At 44.9% G+C, this 25,705-nt stretch overlaps 1 protein-coding gene across 2 annotated transcripts in view; it reads right to left on the reverse strand.

Annotated features, from left to right (window-relative positions):
* LOC106584489 (peroxisome proliferator-activated receptor alpha) overlaps positions 1-25,705 on the reverse strand; it is a 66,100-nt gene that overhangs the window by 11,408 nt on the left and 28,987 nt on the right. For both annotated transcript variants that reach the window (XM_014169857.2, XM_014169858.2), the window contains exons 2-5: positions 23,803-24,051; positions 21,521-21,678; positions 16,852-16,990; positions 9,265-9,464 (exon numbers count right to left, since the gene is read on the reverse strand). In XM_014169857.2, the coding sequence (XP_014025332.1) occupies positions 9,265-9,464; positions 16,852-16,990; positions 21,521-21,678; positions 23,803-24,043 (738 nt within the window). In that variant the 5' untranslated portion in view covers positions 24,044-24,051. The remainder of the gene's footprint in view (positions 1-9,264; positions 9,465-16,851; positions 16,991-21,520; positions 21,679-23,802; positions 24,052-25,705) is intronic.

The following is a 25,705-nucleotide window of genomic DNA, read 5'->3' on the forward strand; positions in this document are numbered from 1 at the left end:
GCTATATTTTGTTTTTTTTGGTGTGTTATTTCTTACATTATTAGCCCAGAATGTTTTTTAAATATTACATACAGCCAGAAATAACTTTTGGAAAACAGAGCGGTGGTAACTCACCAGCATTACGGCCAGGAATACGACTTTCCTGAATTGGATCCTTTACTTGTATCGCCCAGGGCAATTTAACTTATCCCAGAGGCTGCTCCAAGACGTGGCCAGAAGAGAAGAGAAGAGGTATTCGGAGTGGACTTCTAGTCCGACTCAGGAGGAGGGCACACCATCCACCGCTTCCGAGTATATTACTCACTAATGTCTCTGGACAATTAAGTCGATGAGATCAGGGCAAGGATCTCCTTCCAGAGAGACATAAGGGACTGTAACATACTCTGTTTCAGGGAATCATGGCTCTCTCGGGATATACTGTTCCCGTCCATGCAGACAGGAGTAAAGAACTTTCCGGGAATGAAGAAAGGCGGGGGAGTATGTTTCATGGTTAACTACTCATGGTGTGATTGTGATAACATACAGAAACTGTATATTTTCCCTCAAGCCGATACCACAACAACCCTCAAGGAACTACACTGGACTTTATGGAAACTGGAAACCACATATCTTGAGGCCGCATTTATTGTAGCTGGGATTTTAACCAAGAAAATGTAAAGAAAACGCTATGGAAGTTCTATCAACACACTGACTATAGTACTCGCTTAGGAAAAACACTAGGCCACTGCTACTCGCATTTTCGAGATGCCTACCAGGCCCTACCCTGCCCTCCCTTCGGCAAATCAGATCACTACTCTATTTTGCTCCTCCCTTCCTATAGGCAGAAATTCAAACAGGAAGTACCCGTGCTAAGGTCTATTCAACGCTGGTCTGACCAATCAGAATCCATGCTTCAAGATTGTTTTGATCACAAGGACTCTGATATGTTCTGGGTAGCCTATGAGAATAACATTGACGTTTACACGGACACGGTGACTGAGTTCATCAGGAAGTGTATAGGGGATGTTGTTCCCAAGGTGACTATTAAAACGTACCCAAACCAAAAATGGATAGATGGCAGCATTCTTGCAAAACTGAAAGGGCAAAAAACTGCATTTAACCATGGCAAGGTGACTGGGAATATGGTTGAATAAAAACAGTGTACTTATTCCCTCCGTAAGGCAATCAAACAGGCAAAACGTCAGTACAGAGACAAAGTGGAGTCAATTCAATGGCTCAGACACGAGACTTATGTGGCAGGGTCTGCAGACAATCATGGATGACAAATGACTGAACTAGCACTCACTTCTGTCACAATGAAGTGCTTTGAGAGGCTAGTTCAGGATCATATCACCTCTACCTTACCTGACACCCTAGACCTACTGCCATTTGCTTACTGCCCCAATAGATCCACAGATGATGCAATCACCATCACACTGCACACTGCCCTATCCCATCTGCACAAGAGGAATACCTACATCAAAATGCTGTTCATTGACTATAGCTCAGCCTTCAACACCATAGTACCCTCCAAGCTCATCATTAAGCTCGGGGCCCTGGGTTTGAACCCCGCCCTGTGCAACTGGGTCCTGGAGTTCCTGATGGGCCGCCCCCCAGGTGGTGAAGGTTGGAAACAACACCTCCACTTCACTTATCCTCAACACAGGTGTGCGTACTCAGCCCCCTCCTGTACTCCTTCTTCCCCCATGACTGCGTGGCCACGCACGCCTCCAACTCAATCATCAAGTTTGCAAATGACACAACAGTAGGAGACCTGATTACAAACAATGACGAGACAGCCTACAGGGAGGAGGTGAGGGCCCTGGCAGAGTGGTGCCAGGAAAATAACCTCTCCCTCAACATCAACAAAATGAAGGAGCTGATCGTGGACTTCAGAAAACAGCAGAGGGAGCACGCCCCTATCCACATCAACGGGACCGCAGTGGAGAAGGGGGAAAGCTTCAAGTTCCTCGGCGTACACATCACTTACAATCTGAAATGGTCCACCCACACAGACAGTGTGGTGAAGAAGATGCAACAGCGCCTCTTCAACCTCAGGAGGCTGAAGAAATTTGGCTTGGCCCCTAGGACCCTCAAAAACTTTTACAAATGCACAATTGAGAGCATCCTGTTTTGCTGTATCACCGCCTGGTACGGCAACTGCACCGCCTGAAACCGCAGGGTTCTCCAGAGGGTGGTGCTGTTTGCCCAACACATCACCGGGGGCACACTACCTGCCCTTCAGGACACCTACAGCACCCGATGTCACAGGAAGTCCAAAAAGATCATCAAGGACATCAACCATCCGAGCTATCATCCAGAAGGTGAGGTCAGTACAGGTGCATCAAAGCTGGGACCGAGAGACTGAAAAACTGCTTTTATCTTAAGGCCATCAGACTGTTGAATAGCCATCACTAGCCGGCTACCACCTGGTTACTCAACCCTGCACCTTAGAGGCTGCTTCCCTATATACATATTCATGGAATCACTGGCCACTTTAATAACGGAACACTAGTCACTTTAATAATGTTTACAAACTGCTTTACTGATCTCATATGTATATACTGTATTCTATTCTAATGTATTTTAGCCTTTGATTTGATTTGATTTTCAGTTGCCAGAGACGCGACCCAGTCATTGTCTTTTTGTTCTGTATCTATGGACGCGACCCAGTAGTTCGTTCTAAATGTTCCATTGCCATACTGGCTGCCAACGTTCTTATCCCTTGCTTGCTACTGTAGCTAACCAACTACGGCTAACTTCCGGTCACGTCAAACAGTGCAACCAGAATAAAAACAGTTGCTGCATTTGCGTTTGTTTAAGCTGTTTTGTAGTGACATTTTATTTGGATACATCCATAACAATGAGCTAATGAGTCGCGATTTCGCCTGGCATAGAAAATGTGCTCTCTCGTCAGGACACTGTTGTTCAGAGTAGCTAGCCAACAACACAGCTAACACAATCACTTCAAACTTAAACTGGAAAGGCTGTAAACTAGCTGCACTTTGTTTATTTTGACCTTTTTTCAATTTACATTTCTTAGTACATACAGTTGAAGTCGGAAGTTTACATACACCTTAGCCAAATACATTTAAACTCAGTTTTTCACAATTCCTGACGTTTAATCCTAGTAAAAATTCCCTGTTTTATGTCAGTTAGGATCACCACTTTGTTTTAAGAATGTGAAATGTCAGAATAATAGTAGAGAGAATGATTTATTTCAGCTTTTATTTATTTCTTTTATTTCATCACATTCCCAGTGGGTCAGAAGTTTACATACACTCAATTAGTATTTGGTAGCATTACCTTTAAATGATTTAACTTGGGTCAAAAGTTTCGGGTAGCCTTCCACAAGCTTCCCACAATCAGTTGTGTGAATTTTGGCCCATTCCTCCTGACAGACCTGGTGTAACTGAGTCAGGTTTGTAGGCCTCCTTGCTTGCACACACTTTTTCAGTTCTGCCCACAAATTTTCTATGGGATTGAGGTCAGGGCTTTGTAATGGCCACTCCACTACCTTGACTTTGTTGTCCTTAAGCCATTTTGCCACATCTTTGGAAGCATGGTTGGGGTCATTGTCCATTTGGAAGACCCATTTGAGACCAAGTTTTAACTTCCTGACTGATGTCTTGAGATGTTGCTTCAATATATCCACATCATTTTCCTCCCTCATGATGCCATCTATTTTGTGAAGTGCACCAGTCCCTCCTGCAGCAAAGCACCCCCACAACATGATGCTGCCACCCCCGTGCTTCACGGGTGGGATGGTGTTCTTCGGCTTGCAAGCCCTTTTCCTCCAAACATAACGATGGTCATTATGGCCAAACAGTTCTATTTTTGTTTCATCAGACCAGAGGACATTTCTCAAAAAATTACGATCTTTGTCCCCATGTGCAATTGCAAACCGTAGTCTGGCTTTTTGAAGGAGGTTTTGGAGCAGTGGCTTCTTCCTTGCTGAGACGCCTTTCAGGTGATGTCGATATACGACTCGTTTTACTGTGGGTATTGATACTTTTGAACCTGTTTCCTCCAGCATCTTTATACTATTGTTTGTACAGATGAACACGGTACCTTCAGGCATTTGGAAATTGCTCCCAAGGATGAACCAGACTTGTAGAAGTCTACAATTTTTTTTCTGAGTTCTTAGCTGATTTCTTTTGATTTTCCCATAATGTCAAGCAAAGAGGCACTGAGTTTGAAGGTAGGCCTTGAAATACATCCACAGGTACACCTCCAATTTACTCAAATGATGTCATTTAGCCTATCAGAAGCTTCTAAAGCCATGCCATAATTTTCTGGAATTTTCCAAGCTGTTTAAAGGCACTGTCAACTTAGTGTATGTAAACTTCTGACCCACTGGAATTGTGATACAGTGAATTATAAGTGAAATAATATGTCTGTAAACAATTGTTGGAAAAATTACTTGTGTCATGCACAAAGTAGACGTCCTAACCGACTTGCCAAAACTATAGTTTGTTAACAAGAAATTTGTAGAATGGTTGAAAAACAAGTTTTAATGACTCCAACCTAAGTGTATGTAAACTTCCGACTTCAACTGTATCCATAAAAATTATGCCAGCTGATTGATGTTTTCGACTGGCTGAGAAACGCTGCTTGCCTGTCTGTCTTGTCCCGACAAAAGACACGTTCATTACTATGGGAGATCGAATTTGAGATCGAATTTGAATATTGAAACAATGTTGCAAATGTTAAAGAGACAGACAGCAAGGTTTATACAAATATCCACTGTTGAAAATTAAATGTTAGTCTAAAAGAAATGTGAGATAATGTCTAGATTATTTTTATAGTGGAGATAAAGTTTATAAATAGCCTGGCTGGGCTGATGAGACAGTGGATTGCGCAGTCAGATGGAACAGAGTAAATAGGCATTTTAACGTCATATATTTTAACTTGTGGAATAGACACCGGCTGGAATGCGGTTTTAAGCAATCAGCATTTAGGATAAGAACCACCCATTGTATAAAGAGAACTAAAGACTCACCACTGAACAGAGAACTACAGACTCACCACTGAACCGAAGAACTCAGATTCACCACTGAACAGAGGAACTACAGACTCACCACTGAATAGAGTAACAACAGACTCACCACTGAACAGAATAACTACAGACTCACCACTGAATAGAATAACTACAGACTCACCACTGAATAGAATAACTACAGACTCACCACTGAACAGAGGAACTACAGACTCACCACTGAACAGAGGAACTACAGACTCACCACTGAACAGAAGAACTACAGACTCACCACTGAACAGAATAACTACAGACTCACCACTGAATAGAATAACTACAGACTCACCACTGAACAGAGGAACTACAGACTCACCACTGAACAGAGGAACTACAGACTCACCACTGAACAGAGGAACTACAGACTCACCACTGAACAGAGGAACTACAGACTCACCACTGAACAGAAGAACTACAGACTCACCACTGAACAGAGGAACTACAGACTCACCACTGAACAGAAGAACTACAGTCTCACCACTGTACAGAGGAACTACAGACTCACCACTGAACAGAGGAACTACAGACTCACCACTGAACAGAGGAACTACAGACTCACCACTGAACAGAAGAACTACAGTCTCACCACTGTACAGAGGAACTACAGACTCACCACTGAACAGAGGAACTACAGACTCACCACTGAACAGAAGAACTACAGTCTCACCAGTGAACAGAGGAACTACAGACTCACCACTGAACAGAGGAACTACAGACTCACCACTGAACAGAAGAACTACAGTCTCACCACTGAACAGAGGAACTACAGACTCACCACTGAACAGAGGAACTACAGACTCACCACTGAACAGAGGAACTACAGACTCACCACTGAACAGAGGAACTACAGACTCACCACTGAACAGAAGAACTAAAGACTCACCACTGAACAGAAGAACTAAAGACTCACCACTTTTTTATTTTTTCACCTTTATTTAACCAGGTAGGCCAGTTGAGAACAAGTTCTCATTTACAACTGCGACCTGGCCAAGATAAAGCAAAGCCGTGCGACAAAACTGACCAGTGAGCTGAGACAAGGTGGGGCTTTACCTAGCAAAGACTTATAGATGACCTGGAGCCAGTGGGTTTGGCGATGAATATGTAGTGAGGGCCAGCCAACGAGAGCATACAGGTCGCAGTGGTGGGTAGTATATGGGGCTTTGGTGACAAAACAGATGGCACTGTGATAGACTACATCCAGTTTGCCGAGTAGAGTGTTGGAGGCTATTTTGTAAATTACATCGCCAAAGTCAAGGATCGGTAGGATAGCCAGTTTTACGAGGGTATGTTTGGCAGCATGAGTGAAGGAGGCTTTGTTGTGAAATAGGAAGCCGATTCTAGATTTCATTTTTGATTGGAGAAGCTTAATGTGAGTCTGGAAGGAGAGTTTACAGTCTAACTAGACACCTAGGTATTTGTAGTTGTCCACATATTCCAAGTCAGAGCTGGCCAGAGTAGTGATGCTAGTCGGGTGGGACGGCAGCAATCGGTTGAAGAGCATGCACTTAGTTTTACTAGCATTTAAAAGCAGTTGGAGGCCACGGAAGGAGTGTTGTATGGCGTTGAAGCTCGTTTGGAGGTTTCTTAGCTCAGTGTCCAAAGAAGGGCCAGATGTATACAGAATGGTGTCGTCTGCGTAAAGGTGGATCAGAGAATCACCAGCAGCAAGAGTAACATCATTGATATATACAGGGAAAAGAGTCGGCCCGAGAATTGAACCCTGTGGCACCCCTGTTACTAGCCTAGAGGTCCGGACAACAGGCCCTCCGATTTGACACACTGAACTCTATCTGAGAAGTAGTTGGTGAACCAGGCAAGGCAGTCATTTGAGAAGCCAAGGCTATTTATTTTACCTTTATTTAACTAGGCAAGTCAGTTAAGATAACTATTGAATCTGCCGATAAGAATGCGGTGATTGACAGAGTCGAAAGCCTTGGCCAGGTCGATGAAGACGGCTGCACAGTACTGTCTTTTATCGATGGCGGTTATGATATAATTTAGGACTTTGAGCGTGGCTGAGCTGCACCCATGACCAGCTCGGAACCCAGATTGCATAGCGGAGAAGGAACGGTGGGATTCTAAATGGTCGGTGATCTGTTTGTTAACTTGGCTTTCGAAGATTTTAGAAAGGCAGGGCAGGATGGATATAGGTCTATAACAGTTTGGGTCTAGAGTGTCTCCCCCTTTGAAGAGGGGGATGACTGCGGCAGCTTTCCAATCTTTGGGGATCTCAGACGATACAAAAGAGAGGTTGAAAAGGCTAATAATAGGGGTTGCAACAATTTTGGAGGATACTTTTAGAAAGAGAGGGTCCAGATTGTCTCTGATCCAGATTGTCTCTGGTCCAGATTGTCTCTGATTTTGCAGCTCTTTCAGAACATCAGCTGTCTGGATTTGGGTGAAGAGGGGGGGGGGGGGGCATGGCCGGCATTGATTATCGTAGATTTATCGGTGGTGACAGTGTTTCCTATCCTCAGTGCAGTGGGCAGCTGGGAGGTGCTGGGAGGTGCTCTTATTCTCCATGGACTTTACAGTGTCCCAAAACTTTTTGGAATTAGTGCTATAGGATGCACATTTCTGTTTGAAAAAGCTAGTCTTAGCTTTCCTAACTGACTGAGTATATTGGTTCCTGACTTCCCTGAAAAGTTGCATATCGTGGGGGCTATTCAATGCTAATGCAGAACGCCACAGGATGTTTTTGTGCTGGTCAAGGGCAGTCAAGTCTGGGGTGAACCAAGGGCTATATCTGTTCTTAGTTCTACATTTTTTGAATGGGGCATGCTTATTTAAGATGGTGAGCAAAGCACTTTTGAAGAGCAACCAGGCATCTTCTACTGACGGGATGAAGTCAATATCCTTCCAGGATACCCGGGCCAAGTCGATTAGAAAGGACTGCTCGCTGTGTTTTAGGTTTTAGGGAGTGTTTTAAGGGAGCGTTTGACAGTGATGAGGGGTGGTCGTTTGACCGCAGACCCATATGCATGCAGGCAATGAGGCAGTGATGGCTGAGATCCTGGTTGAAGACAGCAGAGGTGTATTTAGAGGGCAAGTTGGTCAGGATGATATCTAAGAGGATGCCCATGGTTACGGATTTAGGGTTGTACCTGGTAGGTTGCTTGATCATTTGTGTGAGATTGAGGACATCTAGCTTAGATTGTAGGATGGCCGGGGTGTTAAGCATGTCCCAATTTAGGTCACCTAACAGTACGAACTCTGAAGATAGATGGGGGGCGATCAATTCACATATGGTGTCCAGGGCACAGCTGGGGGCTGAAGGGGGTCTATAACAAGCAGTATACCTGGATAGTATGACAGAACTCTGTATGCTATCTCTGCAGTAGATTGCAACTCCGCCCCCTTTAGCAGTTCTATCTTGTGGGAAAATGTTATAGTTAGGGATGGGAATTTCAGGATTTTTGATGGCTTTCCTAAGCCAGGATTCAGACACGGCTAGGACATCCGGGTTGAGTGTGATAAAGCAGTAAATAAAACAAACTTAGGGAGGAGGCTTCTAATATTAACATGCATGAAACTGAACCACTGAACAGAGGAACTACAGACTCACCACTGAACATAGGAACTACAGTAACAGTTTGGTCTGTGTTACATGTGGATGTGTATTTCAACTGACCTGTGACCACTGACCGCTTACTGACTGAATCCTTTCTGACATCTTCTTTATGACCCTTGCCACACCTACACCCACCGATGATGGAATTCACCAATTCACCAGAAACATAACCCTTATCCCACCCATATAGTCTACTCTTGGAGTCCACAGATCTAAGGGCAAAATCTTTAAAGAAAGATGAAGGGAGTGGTTTCCAAACACTGTTAATAATGGTCCATTATGAGTCAGGGTCATACAGAGTGTCTCTTCATAAAGTATATTCAGACAGATGTGTCCTAGAAATGTATTTCTGTCATTGCATGATTCTTTGGCTCCTATTGGGTAGTTGTTGCCAGGTTATATTGACACATAAGGACTGTTTGATTGCCCATTTCATCACATTTAAACTGGATCCAAATGCAGTCTACACACTCCAAAGGGAATCATTCAAAATATAATATTGGACCCTTCTGGTTGCACAAAAAATACATATGGTGTAATCATTAGGGTTGCAACAAATAGTATGGCATTTCCAATATTTGAATTATTCCCTTTGGGCATTGAGTTTCAGTTTGGTCCAACATGCTCGCATGCATGCAAGCAAGCCTCGATCCCCCCCACTTCCACACACTGCTCTTACTGGAGTGCTGGTCTTTCCGGTGAGGATGGTGCGGGCTTTGGCCTTGTTCATGTTGAAGTTTTTGAGGTACGCCTCATAGATGTGCCTGGCCAGAGTCTTCTGGTCAGCCTGCTCGGGGTCCTCCACCTCCCTGTCCCCCGTCTGGATCTCTGCCTTCAGCTTCAGCTTCTCTGACTGGGGCATCCGACCAAAACGGATCGCTAAACAGAGAGCAGAGAGGAGGTTGTACAGAGGAGAGGAAGAAAACACATTAGGTGCAGCATGGCAGTGACGAGGACATGTCATTTCTATTTAATTAAACTGCAATGGACAAAGATGTATCTGTTTTGCTGAGACAGATATGCAGACGCATGTCAATTATATGGTATATTGTTTATCAAATCAACATAAGAAAGATATGGAGGTTCAAGACAACTGAGTACTGTTTGCCAAATCATGAACACTGTTGTTTTAAGTTTTCTAGATATCAAGACAGGTTATGGATCCCTGGAGACATGAGTTTAATGTCCTGTATGTTTCAGGAACAGTTGAGAGAATTGGTGGTAGGATGAGGGCTAGTTGAGGATTAATGTGTTAGCACGCTAAAGAAAATAGGACAAATCAGGTAGCTAGTGTGTCTGTGTGTGTGTGTGTGTGTGTGTGTGTGACTCTGATCCTATGTGTCTAGCTAATCAGATTACAGTTGCACTACCAATAACCTCTTCCCTCTGACACACACACACACACACACACACACACACACACACACACACACACACACACACACACACACACACACACACACACACACACAACAGCAGGTGCACCTATTACATATATTTATGGTACTCTAAAGGGATACAGCTGGGCTCAGATTTCACTGGCTTCTATAGCACAAATGTGTTCTATTGTGATTAACCATACCACACACACATTCACTGACCGGTAAATTACAGTAAAACAAGCCGGTGTTCAGAATGGGGCCATATTAGATTACTGTATAAGTGAATGGTTCCTCTAAACTTGGCAGATCCCTGGGAAGGATGGCAAACCTGGGTTCAAATACTATTCAACATAATTTCAAATACTTCGCTTGGGCTCGATTGAGCTTACCTGGCAGACTAAAGCAAACGCTTAAACATTTCAAATAGTAGTTGAACCCACGTCAGGAGGATGGGGATCCTGAGGCACCAGCCAACTGTCATTAGAGAAAGAGGAAGTGAGAGATGCTCTGAGTGGGGCCCAGGAGACTCGGGACAAGAACATCAGACTAAGCGAAGGATGAGAGGATGAGTCTTTGACTCACTAAAGCAGAGCACAGGGATGGTGTGGGACAACAATCTGTCAGAACGTCTGTTCAACAAACAACCCAATCTATGCTGCTGAAAGGCTTAAGGAGCAGGGAGGCATTTATAACGTCTCTTCTGGAGTGCTGTAGTCCTGCTGGCCATCAGGCAAACAAAAGTCTATCAAGGCAAGAGTGACTACCGGAATAAATTGCACACAGAACTCAGACTTTTGTGCAAATCTTCCATTGAAATCCATGCATGATTTATGGAAAAGGGGGAGAGAGAGAGAAAAGGAGGGGGGTCTAAAGCCTCAGTGTATCAGGTTCTATATGTTCCATGACCCTCTCCCATGTCATTCTCCTGAATACTGTTACATTTAGGTAACATATGAAACACCCCTAAAAATATCTTTAAAAAATAAATAAACATATGAAACACAAAACACATGCACAGATAGAGGACTGTATGCACAGATAGAGGACTGTATGTACAGATAGAGGACTGTATGCACAGATAGAGGACTATATGTACAGATAGAGGACTATATGTACAGATAGAGGACTGTATGTACAGACAGAGGACTGTATGCACATTTAGAGGACTGTATGTACAGATAGAGGACTGTATGTACAGACAGAGGACTGTATGCACAGATAGAGGGACTGTGTGTACAGATAGAGGACTGTATGTACAGATAGAGGACTGCATGTACAGATATAGGAAGTGCAGATAAGATAAGTGAACACCCACTTTATTGTTCATGAGGGGAAAACTTGTCTTGAACACACAAGTGCTGGTCCCACATAAACATTTTGAAATTCATACTAATATTGAACATCAGTCCCAGACCTGGGTTCAGATACCATTTATGGTATTTCAAAACTTTAAAAGACATTTGGAAGTATTTATTTATGTTTTATTTGAAAAGACTAGTTGAATATTGGAATGTATTTGGAAATATACGTGGCGAGTATTTGAAAATACTGAAATACACTGACTCAAATACACTCCCATGCATTTAACCCATGTATTTGAAAATAGCATTTTAAATATGTATTTGAAAATTCTTTCAAATAGTAGGCTATTTATAGTGAATTATTAACAAATACTTTCAAATAGTTCCAATAGAAGCAGTTGATTTTGTGCTAGACATGCACTTGTCTGGGCTAAATAAAATGTAGACAAATCTCGACCCTATATGTGACCGATGTAGAGACGCTTCTGCAGATCTTATGCATATGTTTTGAGTGTTTTTGCCACATCTGTAACCAGTGTAGTTTTTGGAGTGAATGTAGAATTGTGCCCTCTGGTGGCCCTTTTTGGTCTACCACCTACTGGCTTAATGGTGTCCAGACCAGCGCAGGATGTACTTGCTTTCTCTACTATCATCTCCAAGAGACGTATAGTTCTTAAGTAGAAAAACGCCCACCGTCCATTGCACAGTCGACAGTTAAACGATTTGATTCACTTTTTAAAACTAGAAAAAAATATGTTATACTTTAAAAGGGAAAAATGATGTATTTCATTCTACCTGGGTACTCTTTATAGACCTTCTACTAAGGCCAGACCCTCCGTATGACTTGAAAATTGTCTGGCTTACTGATGTTGTTGCCATTTCTTGTTATTTATTTTTTATATATTTGATTTGCATCCATTATGTGTGGATGGCTTGGTCCGGTAACAACCTGTCACCATACCTGTCTGTATACCTCTGAGTTGTGATAGGTTCTATCAGTAGGGTTAGGTGGGGGCTGAGTTGTGATAGAACCTATCATTAGGTTTAGGTGGGGGCTGAGTTGTGATAGAACCTATTAGTAGGGTTAGGTGGGGGCTGAGTTGTGATAGAACCTATCATTAGGTTTAGGTGGGGGCTGAGTTGTGATAGAACCTATCAGTAGGGTTAGGTGGGGGCTGAGTTGTGATAGAACCTATCATTAGGGTTAGGTGGGGGCTGAGTTGTGATAGAACCTATCATTAGGTTTAGGTGGGGGCTGAGTTGTGATAGAACCTATTAGTAGGGTTAGGTGGGGGCTGAGTTGTGATATGTTCTATCAGTAGGGTTAGGTGGGGGCTGAGTTGTGATAGGTTCTATCATTAGGTTTAGGTGGGGGCTGAGTTCTGATAGAACCTATTAGTAGGGTTAGGTGGGGGCTGAGTTGTGATAGAACCTATCATTAGGGTTAGGTGGGGGCTGAGTTCTGATAGAACCTATTAGTAGGGTTAGGTGGGGGCTGAGTTGTGATAGAACCTATCATTAGGGGTAGGTGGGGGCTGAGTTGTGATATGTTCTATCAGTAGGGTTAGGTGGGGGCTGAGTTGTGATAGAACCTATCAGTAGGGTTAGGTGGGGGCTGAGTTGTGATATGTTCTATCAGTAGGGTTAGGTGGGGGCTGAGTTGTGATAGAACCTATCAGTAGGGTTAGGTGGGGGCTGAGTTGTGATAGAACCTATCATTAGGGTTAGGTGGGTGCTGAGTTGTGATAGAACCTATCATTAGGGTTAGGTGGGGGCTGAGTTGTGATAGAACCTATTAGTAGGGTTAGGTGGGGGCTGAGTTGTGATAGAACCTATCAGTAGGGTTAGGTGGGGGCTGAGTTGTGATAGAACCTATCAGTAGGGTTAGGTGGGGGTTGAGTTGTGATAGAACCTATCATTAGGGTTAGGTGGGGGCTGAGTTGTGATAGAACCTATCAGTAGGGTTAGGTGGGGGCTGAGTTGTGATAGAACCTATCAGTAGGGTTAGGTGGGGGCTGAGTTCTGATAGAACCTATTAGTAGGGTTAGGTGGGGGTTGAGTTGTGATAGAACCTATCAGTAGGGTTAGGTGGGGGGCTGAGTTGTGATAGAACCTATCATTAGGGTTAGGTGGGGGCTGAGTTGTGATAGAACCTATCAGTAGGGTTAGGTGGGGGTTGAGTTGTGATAGAACCTATCATTAGGGTTAGGTGGGGGCTGAGTTGTGATAGAACCTATCAGTAGGGTTAGGTGGGGGCTGAGTTGTGATAGAACCTATCAGTAGGGTTAGGTGGGGGCTGAGTTGTGATAGAACCTATCATTAGGTTTAGGTGGGGGCTGAGTTGTGATAGAACCTATTAGTAGGGTTAGGTGGGGGCTGAGTTGTGATATGTTCTATCAGTAGGGTTAGGTGGGGGCTGAGTTGTGATAGAACCTATCATTAGGGGTAGGTGGGGGCTGAGTTGTGATATGTTCTATCAGTAGGGTTAGGTGGGGGCTGAGTTGTGATAGGTTCTATCATTAGGTTTAGGTGGGGGCTGAGTTCTGATAGAACCTATTAGTAGGGTTAGGTGGGGGCTGAGTTGTGATAGAACCTATCATTAGGGTTAGGTGGGGGCTGAGTTCTGATAGAACCTATTAGTAGGGTTAGGTGGGGGGCTGAGTTGTGATAGAACCTATCATTAGGGTTAGGTGGGGGGCTGAGTTGTGATAGAACCTATCATTAGGTTTAGGTGGGGGCTGAGTTGTGATAGAACCTATTAGTAGGGTTAGGTGGGGGCTGAGTTGTGATATGTTCTATCAGTAGGGTTAGGTGGGGGCTGAGTTGTGATAGAACCTATCATTAGGGGTAGGTGGGGGGCTGAGTTGTGATATGTTCTATCAGTAGGGTTAGGTGGGGGCTGAGTTGTGATAGGTTCTATCATTAGGTTTAGGTGGGGGCTGAGTTCTGATAGAACCTATTAGTAGGGTTAGGTGGGGGCTGAGTTGTGATAGAACCTATCATTAGGGTTAGGTGGGGGCTGAGTTCTGATAGAACCTATTAGTAGGGTTAGGTGGGGGCTGAGTTGTGATAGAACCTATCATTAGGGGTAGGTGGGGGCTGAGTTGTGATATGTTCTATCAGTAGGGTTAGGTGGGGGCTGAGTTGTGATAGAACCTATCAGTAGGGTTAGGTGGGGGCTGAGTTGTGATATGTTCTATCAGTAGGGTTAGGTGGGGGCTGAGTTGTGATAGAACCTATCAGTAGGGTTAGGTGGGGGCTGAGTTGTGATAGAACCTATCATTAGGGTTAGGTGGGTGCTGAGTTGTGATAGAACCTATCATTAGGGTTAGGTGGGGGCTGAGTTGTGATAGAACCTATTAGTAGGGTTAGGTGGGGGCTGAGTTGTGATAGAACCTATCAGTAGGGTTAGGTGGGGGCTGAGTTGTGATAGAACCTATCATTAGGGTTAGGTGGGGGCTGAGTTGTGATAGAACCTATCAGTAGGGTTAGGTGGGGGTTGAGTTGTGATAGAACCTATCATTAGGGTTAGGTGGGGGCTGAGTTGTGATAGAACCTATCAGTAGGGTTAGGTGGGGGCTGAGTTGTGATAGAACCTATCAGTAGGGTTAGGTGGGGGCTGAGTTCTGATAGAACCTATTAGTAGGGTTAGGTGGGGGTTGAGTTGTGATAGAACCTATCAGTAGGGTTAGGTGGGGGCTGAGTTCTGATAGAACCTATTAGTAGGGTTAGGTGGGGGTTGAGTTGTGATAGGTTCTATCATTAGGGTTAGGTGGGGGCCGGGGGAGAGACAATGTGACCCCTTTGGGTTCCCATTGCCAGGAGTTGTGAAGCATTTCCCTCCAACAATATATATACAGTGCCTTCGGAAAGTATTCAGACCCCTTGACTTTTTCCACATTGTTACGTTACAGCCTTATTCTAAAATGTATTCAATAGTTTTTTCCCCCTCATTAATCTACACATAATAGCCCATAATGACAAAGCAAAAACAGTTTTTTAGAAATGTTTGCTAATTTATTAAAAATAAAAAAAAGTTTGGACACACCTACTCATTCAAGGGTTTTTCTTTATTTTCTACATTTGTAGAATAATAGTGACGACATCAAAACTATGACAATGACCCAAAACAGCTCCAGACTGTGTAAGGGCTTTTTGACAAAGAAGGAGCGTGATGGTGCTGCATCAGATGACCTGGCCTCCACAATCACCTGACCTCAACCCAATTGAGATGGTTTGGGATGAGTTGGACCGCAGAGTGAAGGAAAAGCAGCCACCAAGTGCTCAGTATATGTGGGAACTCCTTCAAGACTGTTGGAAAAACATTCCTCATGAAGCTGGTTGAGAGAATGCCAAGAGTGTGCAAAGCTGTCATCAAGACAAATGGTGGCTACTTTGAATCTCAGATATAAAATATATTTTGATTTGTTTAACACTTTTTTTGGTTACTACATCATTAATAGTTTTATTTCATAGTTTTGATGTCTTCACTATTATTCTACAATGTAGAAAATAGTAAAAAGAAAGAAAGACCCTTGAATGAGTAGGTGTGTCCAAACATTTGACTGGTACTGTAAGTAGTCAGACCCTTTACTCAGTACTTTGTAGAAGCACCTTTGGCAGTGATTACAGCATCGAGTCTTCTTGGGTATGACACTAAGCTTGGCACACCTTTCTCCTCTGCATATCTTCTCAAGCTCTGTCAGGTTGGATGGGGAGTGTTGCTGCACAGCTATTTTAAGGTCTCTCCAGAGCTGTTTGATCGGGTTCAATCAGTCTAAATGACCTTAAATTCTCCACTAGGTCAGTTCATTGATCAGTGGGCAGCCCTGGTCACGTGACCTGTAGGTCCAGACTGAGACTCACACTGCTTGTCTCTGTTCACACCTAAAGGGTGACAGGGTTCAGCCAATGCAATACAGCCCCACCTTACCCTTCTACTGACCTTCACAATTACACACCACCACGCAGAGAGACTGCATAGAGTCTTGATAGAGACCGCACAGAGACCGCACAGAGACCGCGTAGAGACCGCACAGAGACCGCATAGAGACCGGATAGAGACCACATAGAGTCTTGATAGAGACCGCACAGAGACCGCGTAGAGACCGCGTAGAGACCGCGTAGAGACCGCACAGAGACCGGATAGAGACCACATAGAGACCACATAGAGACAGGGAGACTTATGCATCAATTGCAATTCTGCATTGTTTTCTTCTAGATACAGCAAAATATGAAATGGTGCAAATGTTTACATAGGTTTATGAATGAATGCTATAGGATTCACAGCTGTCACTCATTCATCTTGAAAAGCAACCGTGCACTATAATGTGGTTTTGAATGGCGTACAGTACGTGTGAGTGCGTGTGTGCGTGTGCGTGCGTGTTATTGTGTGTGTGAGCGTGCACGCTCCTTCCTGATCCTACAAGATTGTGGTTTTGAATGGCGTATATGTGTGTGTGCATATGTCCGCGTGCAAATGTGTGTGTGTGTGTGTGCGCGCTCCTCTCTGGTTGCTACTGGCAGGTTGTGCTGTAAGCAGTAAGCAGTACTCAGGGCTCTGGCTTTGTCTGTGTTCCTCACCATTGTGGGACATGCCCACAGACAGGCACTTCTGGAAGCGGCAGTATTGGCACTTGTTCCGGTTCTTCTTCAGGATCTTACATCGGCGTTCACACTTGTCATATTCCAGCTTGAGGCGGATGGTCCGGCGAAAGAAACCCTGCAGGGAGAGAAACAGGAGAGAGATAAATGTTCAGGTTGAGACCCAATAGACTGCACTCATGATAAAACTCACCCTCGACTCAGTAGGGTAACTCAACCACATACAGTATTGTGACTTGGTAAAAGAAAACAATTGGCAGTTTATACCTGGTATCTTTATATCTCTCAACCTTGGCGCAAACTTTATTAATCTAAGACTCTCTCAACCTAAGTGAACTATCAGCAAAGCAAAGGCAGTATCCTGACCTACAACATGCCACTAGGAAACCCCACTTTCCTCCAATCAGCCAACAGACACTTTCTCCGTAGAAAAAGTGAAATACAGAGAATGGACCCAATGACTGGAGCATGACACTATCAGCCTGGACATACATGCTTATCACGTTCCAAATGGGATTTCACTAGTGTTACACAACCCTGACAAACAGCAGTGTCTGGTTATGGGCAGCTTTAGACGTACTGTCCTGAGTGGTTTAGGGCTTGGACTGGGGTTGGGAGGGGGGGTAGTGAATTGCTTAAGAAGAACATTTAGCCAGCCCCATCCCAAGATGTTGATTTCATAATTCTTGTGAAAGATCTCCTTAATGTGTCCCTACACACGACATGCATTAACGCTTGCAAGGACACACCACACACACGCAAGTACGCACATACACCCCTCAAGGGTGACATGAGGGCAGAATGCTTGTCAGACACAACGGCCTCCTGCCAGGCCTGTCTCTGCCTCATGTCTCTGTTTCTGCCTCTTGTCTCTTTCACAGTATCATTTCTCAGTCTCTGTCTCTGTTTCTGTCTGTGCCTCATGTCTCTGTCTCTTTCTCTATGCAGGGGTCACTCTCAGATGACCAGACAGCTGAGGAGTGGGGCGCTTGTAGGACACATAGCTGGAGTTTTACTCTGAGACAGCTATGTCCAGTTTTACTCTGGGACAGCTATGTCCAGTTTTACTCTGGGAAAGCTATGTCCAGTTTTACTCTGGGACAGCTATGTCCAGTTTTACTCTGGGACAGCTATGGACAGTTTTACTCTGGGAAAGCTATGTCCAGTTTTACTCTGGGACAGCTATGTCCAGTTTTACTCTGGGACAGCTATGACCAGTTTCACTCTGGGACAGCTATGACCAGTTTTACTCTGGGACAGCTATGGCCAGTTTTACTCTGGGACAGCTATGTCCAGTTTTACTCTGGGACAGCTATGTCCAGTTTTACTCTGGGACAGCTATGTCTAGTTTTACTCTGGGACAGCTATGGACAGTTTTACTCTGGGACAGCTATGACCAGTTTTACTCTGGGACAGCTATGACCAGTTTTACTCTGGGACAGCTATGTCCAGTTTTACTCTGGGACAGCTATGGACAGTTTTACTCTGGGACAGCTATGACCAGTTTTACTCTGGGACAGCTATGTCTAGTTTTACTCTGGGACAGCTATGTCCAGTTTTACTCTGGGACAGCTATGTCCAGTTTTACTCTGGGACAGCTATGGACAGTTTTACTCTGGGACAGCTATGACCAGTTTTACTCTGGGACAGCTATGTCCAGTTTTACTCTGGGACAGCTATGGACAGTTTTACTCTGGGACAGCTATGACCAGTTTTACTCTGGGACAGCTATGACCAGTTTTACTCTGGGACAGCTATGACCAGTTTTACTCTGGGACAGCTATGTCCAGTTTTACTCTGGGACAGCTATGTCCAGTTTTACTCTGGGACAGCTATGTCCAGTTTTACTCTGGGTGTCACGTCCTGACCAGTAAGGGGTCATTTTGTTAGGATAGTTTGGTCAGGGCGTGGCAGGGGGTGTTTATTTTGTGTGTTTTTTGGGGGGGGCGGGGGGGGGGGGTTGATCTATGTTATTCTATTTCTATGTTTAAGTATCTCTTTTTTCTGTTTCTATGTTGGAATTGTTTGGGGTTGGTCTCTAATTGGTGGCAGCTGAAACTCATTGCCTCTGATTAGAGACAATATTTATGTAGGGGTTTTCTCATTGTGTGTTGTGGGTGGTTAATTTCTGTTTTGTATTACATACCTGACAGAACTGTTTGGCTGTCGTTATCGGTTTCTTTGTTTTAGTTTTCAGATCAAAATAAATACATGATGAGCACTAACCATGCTGCGCCTTGGTCTACTCCTTCAGACGGCCGTTACACTGGGACAGGTATATCCAGTTTTACTCTGGGACAGCTATGTCCAGTTTTACTCTGGGACAGCTATGTCCAGTTTTACTCTGGGACAGCTATGTCCAGTTTTACTCTGGGACAGCTATGGACAGTTTTACTCTGGGACAGCTATGGACAGTTTTACTCTGGGAAAGCTATGGACAGTTTTACTCTGGGACAGCTATGGACAGTTTTCCTCTGGGACAGCTATGTCCAGTTTTACTCTGGGACAGCTATGGACAGTTTTACTCTGGGACAGCTATGGACAGTTTTACTCTGGGACAGCTATGGACAGTTTTACTCTGGGACAGCTATGTCCAGTTTTACTCTGGGACAGCTATGTCCAGTTTTACTCTGGGACAGCTATGTCCAGTTTTACTCTGGGACAGCTATGTCCAGTTTTACTCTGGGACAGCTATGGCCAGTTTTACTCTGGGACAGCTATGGCCAGTTTTACTCTGGGACAGCTATGGCCAGTTTTACTCTGGGACAGCTATGGCCAGTTTTACTCTGGGACAGCTATGGTCAGTTTTACTCTGGGACAGCTATGGCCAGTTTTACTCTGGGACAGCTATGGCCAGTTTTACTCTGGGACAGCTATGTCCAGTTTTACTCTGGGACAGCTATGGGCAGAAGGGTAGGGGTTGGTGGGGTGGGGTAGGGTAAGGGTGGGGGAGAGTAGGGGAGAGTAGGGAAGGGTAGGGAGGTGGAGTGGAGGGTAGGGTATGGTGGGGAAGGGTAGGGTAGGGAAGGGTAGAGGAGGGGAGGGAAGGGGAGGGGAGGGGAGGTGTGGGTAGCTTAGGGGATGGGAGGGTAGGGTAGGGTAGAGTAGAGTAGGGGAGGGGAGAGTAGGGAAGGGTGGGGGGGAGGGGAGGGTAGGGAGGTTAGGGTGGGGAAGGGTAGGGAAGGGTAGGGATGGGTAGAGGAGGGTAGGGGAGGGAAGGGAAGGGGAGGGTAGGGAGGTTAGGGTGGGGAAGGGAAGGGTAGAGGAGGGTAGGGGAGGGAAGGGGAGGGTAGGTAGGGGTAGGTTAGGGGATGGGAGGGTAGGGTAGGGGGGGGCAGGTCAGCGAACACTGCGGCCCACTCTGCTCTGCTATCGCCTGCCATCTGGAACTCAGTGTAACAGTGTGTTGACATGAGGGGGAGGAGCACCGCCAACTTCGCCAAGTGACATCCATACTCAGACAAAGTCCTGGCACAAGGATAGATGGGCTGATCATGGGTCCAGAAGACATCGCCCACGCGTTCAGAGTGAAAGAGTATGTAGGAAATGTAGTGGATGACAAACCAATTACATTTGCCTAGCTTTCACAGCAGGGTGAGAATGGACTCTTCTCCTTAGGGCCTAAGCATGCAGTCACAGAAGTAATACAGCAGGGTGAGAATGGACTCTTCTCCTTAGGGCCTAAGCATGCAGTCACAGAAGTAATACAGCAGGGTGAGAATGGACTCTTCTCCTTAGGGCCTAGGCATGCAGTCACAGAAGTAATACAGCAGGGTGAGAATGGACTCTTCTCCTTAGGGCCTAAGCATGCAGTCACAGAAGTAATACAGCAGGGTGAGAATGGACTCTTCTCCTTAGGGCCTATGCATGCAGTCACAGAAGTAATACAGCAGGGTGAGAATGGACTCTTCTCCTTAGGGCCTAGGCATGCAGTCACAGAAGTAATACAGCAGGGTGAGAATGGACTCTTCTCCTTAGGGCCTAAGCATGCAGTCACAGAAGTAATACAGCAGGGTGAGAATGGACTCTTCTCCTTAGGGCCTAAGCATGCAGTCACAGAAGTAATACAGCAGGGTGAGAATGGACTCTTCTCCTTAGGGCCTAGGCATGCAGTCACAGAAGTAATACAGCAGGGTGAGAATGGACTCTTCTCCTTAGGGCCTAGGCATGCAGTCACAGAAGTAATACAGCAGCAATAGAATCAGCACCATTACCAGTTCCTTTTGGGTCACAGCTAAAGACTGGGTTATGTTTTCTTTGGAGGTTAGTGGTTTGTGGGTCATAATAACACCAAAACTACATTATCTTACAGTCACGTGTGATCTAGTGGCTTTCCAATGGCACATTAAGATCTGCTCTGTCCTCCAGTGACTTGTGACAAAACACATTAGCCTTGGGTTGCTCTTCAACAGGCTCATAAACAATTAACCGAGTGAGCATCCACACTGTGTTGGAGGGCACATTCTTGTGTCCTGTTTGTGTGTTCAGTCATTATCGTTAGACTGTTGTCTGAAGGTTGGTCCAGTGAATCTCACTCTGACTAGGTGTGTGCGTATGTATGGTTATGTATGTGTATTTTAATGTTTGTGAGTGCATGCGCTTGTGTGCTCTGCATACGTGGACGTGTGTGATGGCTGGTCCATCTCACCTTGCAGCCCTCACAGGCGTGAACTCCGTAGTGGTATCCGGAGGCGCGGTCAGCACACACCCGACACTCCAGGTTGAGCGAGGTGGAGGAGAACTCTTCCTGCCCTGCAACCGCCCCATACACTCCCGACGATGGGCTGGAGGCTGGGGTCAGAGCATCTGTACACACACACACAGAGTACACATTCATGAACACACTTATGCATGCACAGACAACACACACACACGCACATTAATAAACTCATTGCACAGAAAACAGACACACACTTAGAACTATTGTGAAACAATAAACAAATGAACCTTTTAACTGTGAAGCCTCTTTGCTCTAGCTGACAGATGAGTACTGTACCAGTGGAAAGTCACTGGAGTCTCAGGCCTTTGGTCCGACACAGAGGAAGAGCACATGTGATATGTGTTCCATTACATCTCTATTAATACGTACAGACCGCCATGCACACCACTGAGAGTGGATCAGCAACACTTTTAAATTCAGGGGATGAGTCAAATATTGGCCCAAAAGACACACACTGTGTCTATTTTAATACCTGAATACGAAACACACCAAACACACACCAAACACACAGCATTTCAAGAATGGTGCCAAACAGAGCAGTGCTAAGTCAGCCCACATGAGTTGGGTGAGAGAAGCCAAAACAGGCTTATAAATATTAAGGCCTTGGACCAACTGCACGTGTCACAGACCACACTCTACAGCCTACACTGTAGACAGGAAAATAATATATCACAGATACTCAGTGTCTGCTTCTCTCTCTTCCTCCCTCACTCACCACTCCATCAACAACCATAAACATCCAGCACTTCTCCAACACACTCTCCATGACTTTTCCATGACATCATCAATGCTATTTTCCATGATGCTCCCCCCTCCACTCCTCTTCCCCTAAAACCTCTTCCCCCTCTTCCATTTTGCCAATACACCATCCCCTCTTTTCCTCTAGATTTAAATTCTAACACCCGTCACTCTTTCAGTGCCTGTTGCATACTAACTACTATGTACTAACATATTTGCTAACACATCTAGGTGGTTTCTATTGGACACAAACAAGTTCATGTTTACACAAATATAGTGTGTCTGCATCCAAAATGGCACCCTATTCCCTATTTAGACTAGGACCCTGGTCAAAAGCAGTGCACTCTATAGGTAATACAGTGCCATTTGGGACACAAATTGTGAGTTGAGGAATGTTTGTGGATTGAGGAAGTCTTCTGTGGAAGTGTGGGGACAAGGAGAGTGGCCTTGGGGTGTAATGTAGGTCAGACAGACAATCTGTTGGGGGGGGAGGTGTAACATAACAGTTGCCAAAAGCATCTCTGTTACCCTGGGTAAGGTCAGAGGTTAAACAAGCCGAGTGTCCTCTCTGAACCCTCTGAGTCAGGGTGAATTAGCGATGAGCTATGTGAGGAGGGCTCCTGAATGATCAGGAAACACATGGTCAAACAATAACAACATAGAGATACTACTGCACTGTTGGAGCTAGGAACACAAGCATTTCACTACACTCGCAATAACATCTGCTAAATATGTGTGTGTGACCAATACATTTTGATTTGATTTGATTTAGAGCTGGCTTACAACAGGATTACTACACCGTAGACTACTCATTCCATACTTTCAGGGAAACTAAGAAACTATTAGACAGACCCACTAGGAAAAAACCTGTCCCTAAGTATAAGGCACTTGAAGTCTCAACGTTTCTATAAGGGAAGTCTCAATGTTTCTATACGGGAAGTGTCAACGTTTCTATAAGGGAAGTGTCAACATTTCTATAAGGGAAGTCTCAACATTTCCATAAGGGAAGTCTCAACGTTTCAGTAAGGGAAGTGTCAATGTTTCTATAAGGGAAGTCTCAACGTTTCCATAAGGGAAGTCTCAACGTTTCTATAAGGGAAGTCTCAACATTTCTATAAGGGAAGTCTCAACATTTCCATAAGGGAAGTCTCAACATTTCCATAAGGGAAGTCTCAACGTTTCAGTAAGGGAAGTCTCAACGTTTCTATAAGGGAAGTCTCAACGTTTCTATAAGGGAAGTCTCAACGTTTCCATAAGGGAAGTCTCAACGTTTCTATAAGGGAAGTCTCCACGTTTCTCTAAAGGAAGTCTCAACATTTCTATAAGGGAAGAGAAGTTAAAGGGAAGGCATAGCGTGTGTGAGACAGCAGTAGCCAATAAACCAAGCACAACACACTACCATCACACTACTATCACCCTACCATCACACTACTATCACACTACTTCGAACCATTGAAGGTATGGCTCTATACCTAGAATGGTGGATCCTTCAGAGCCAGAGCCGTTACTCGACTGGGACTGGTACTCAGGGACGTCAAAGGAGCTGTGGGTGTCACCGTCGATGGATTGGGAGATGTCCTGCAGCGCCTCCATGCCCCCGATGAAGTCCCCACACAGCGGGCTGCCCAGCACCGAATCCTCTAGGGGGGACGGCGGCCGGCAGTGGCTCTCCATGTCGACCATGACGGAGGACGGGACCAGGGGGAGGATCATTCATCAGACTGAAGAGAGAGAAACGGGGAGAGGAAGGGAGAGAGAGAAAGAGGGTTAGTAAAAGCCCCCAATGCAGCCATTTTATATATCAAATAATTTCTGGGCAACAACTTACTATAATAGTTATCCATTAAAGAAATAATTAAGAAATAATTTTGCCAGGACTATGGTCTGAGTTGTGAGGGGAAAACAGCAAACTAGCTGTTATTGGCAGAGAGGTTTGGAACTCTCTTTGTTATTGGTCTATTAACTAATTTACCCCTGGCGATGTCACCAGCCAAGCCGAAACTCCACCCATGCAAGGTCCTGTGTAGATTGTATTTTCAGCCAGCAATTATGAACGACACTGATAAAGAAAACCGCACTTTTACAGTGTTAGTTTCATCAGTTATTGTACAGTATGATACAAAAAAAATAAAAAATCATGTTGACTGCACTGAGCCTTTAATGGAATGTCCAGATCATAGGAAAGAGGAAACAAGAAAGTCTTCACTCCTGTTCTTACATCATTGCACTCTTTCCATCACCAACAAACATCGCATCAACACATGAAGCGTTAACAACACTGATAAGAGTTCCTAATGAGGTGTATCCTTGACGCCAAGGGTAGAACTCAAGCTGTTCAGCCTGGTCACATAGACTTAACAAAGTAAATGTAAAATCTAACCACATCCTTCACCCTTTAACCCTTTAACCTAACTCCTAACCCTAACCGTAACCTTAACCTCTTACCCTAATGTAGTGGAATGTAGGGCCCTGTGCTGGGCTAAACTGGATGAAGTGGTGGACTTTTGAGGGGTAGAACAGAGAGAAGGTATCAGACCTCATAGTTCCAGGTAGAAGTTACCCTAAGTCAAAGATCTAGGATCAGCTTATCCTCACCAAATCCTAACCTGAAATTGACCTTAGATCAGTCTGTAGGGGCACCAACCCATATATCCACACCAAAACTGGGTCAAGCTGGAGTAAAGCTCCCTGGTCAGGCCTGGTGTAGAGAGAGGGGTGTGGCTGCTGAGCATTTGCGAGGGGGGCATGGAGCTAGGAGACAGCAGCTGGTCCATCTGAGACCAACCTGCAGTAAGCTGCCAGGGCTTGATCCTATGGAGTCTAAGTCTAACCTAACAGACCCCATACAGTAGTCATGTCTGTTTTGTGCTCTGGTCAATGACTCTGTCTAATGGACGTGTCTAACAGTACGTACACGTTCACGTTCAAAGATGAATTCCAGCCCCACACCTCTCAATGTATCCCAAGGTCACAGATGAGAGAAATGCATGGTATTTCATTGAAGCATAGTGTCTAGCCGTAGGTCTAAGCTGGCACCGCAGCAGGTGTTTTGAACACAGAGAGAAAGAGACAGAGTGTTTATTTACCCAGGAGGAATAGAGCTGTCCTCTTTAACATAGTCCTCCTGCTCCCAGAGGTCTTCATTTAGAGGACATCCTGGTTCAGGACATTCACTCATCACTATGTCATTACAACACTGGGCCTCTCCATGGCAACCACAGTACCAAGTACAACAGTACCTAGGCTAGACACTGCTGTGCCAGTGTAGATAATAAACAATTTGTTTCAAGAGTAACAATTGGCCCAGCGTCGTCTGGGTTAGGGGAGGGTTTGGCCGGGCGGACGCAGTGGCTGCACAGTAACATGCTGTAAATG

This window comes from Salmo salar, chromosome ssa23, assembly GCF_905237065.1.
Source record: "Salmo salar chromosome ssa23, Ssal_v3.1, whole genome shotgun sequence".
In the NCBI taxonomy this organism is placed as follows: Eukaryota; Metazoa; Chordata; class Actinopteri; order Salmoniformes; family Salmonidae; genus Salmo; species Salmo salar.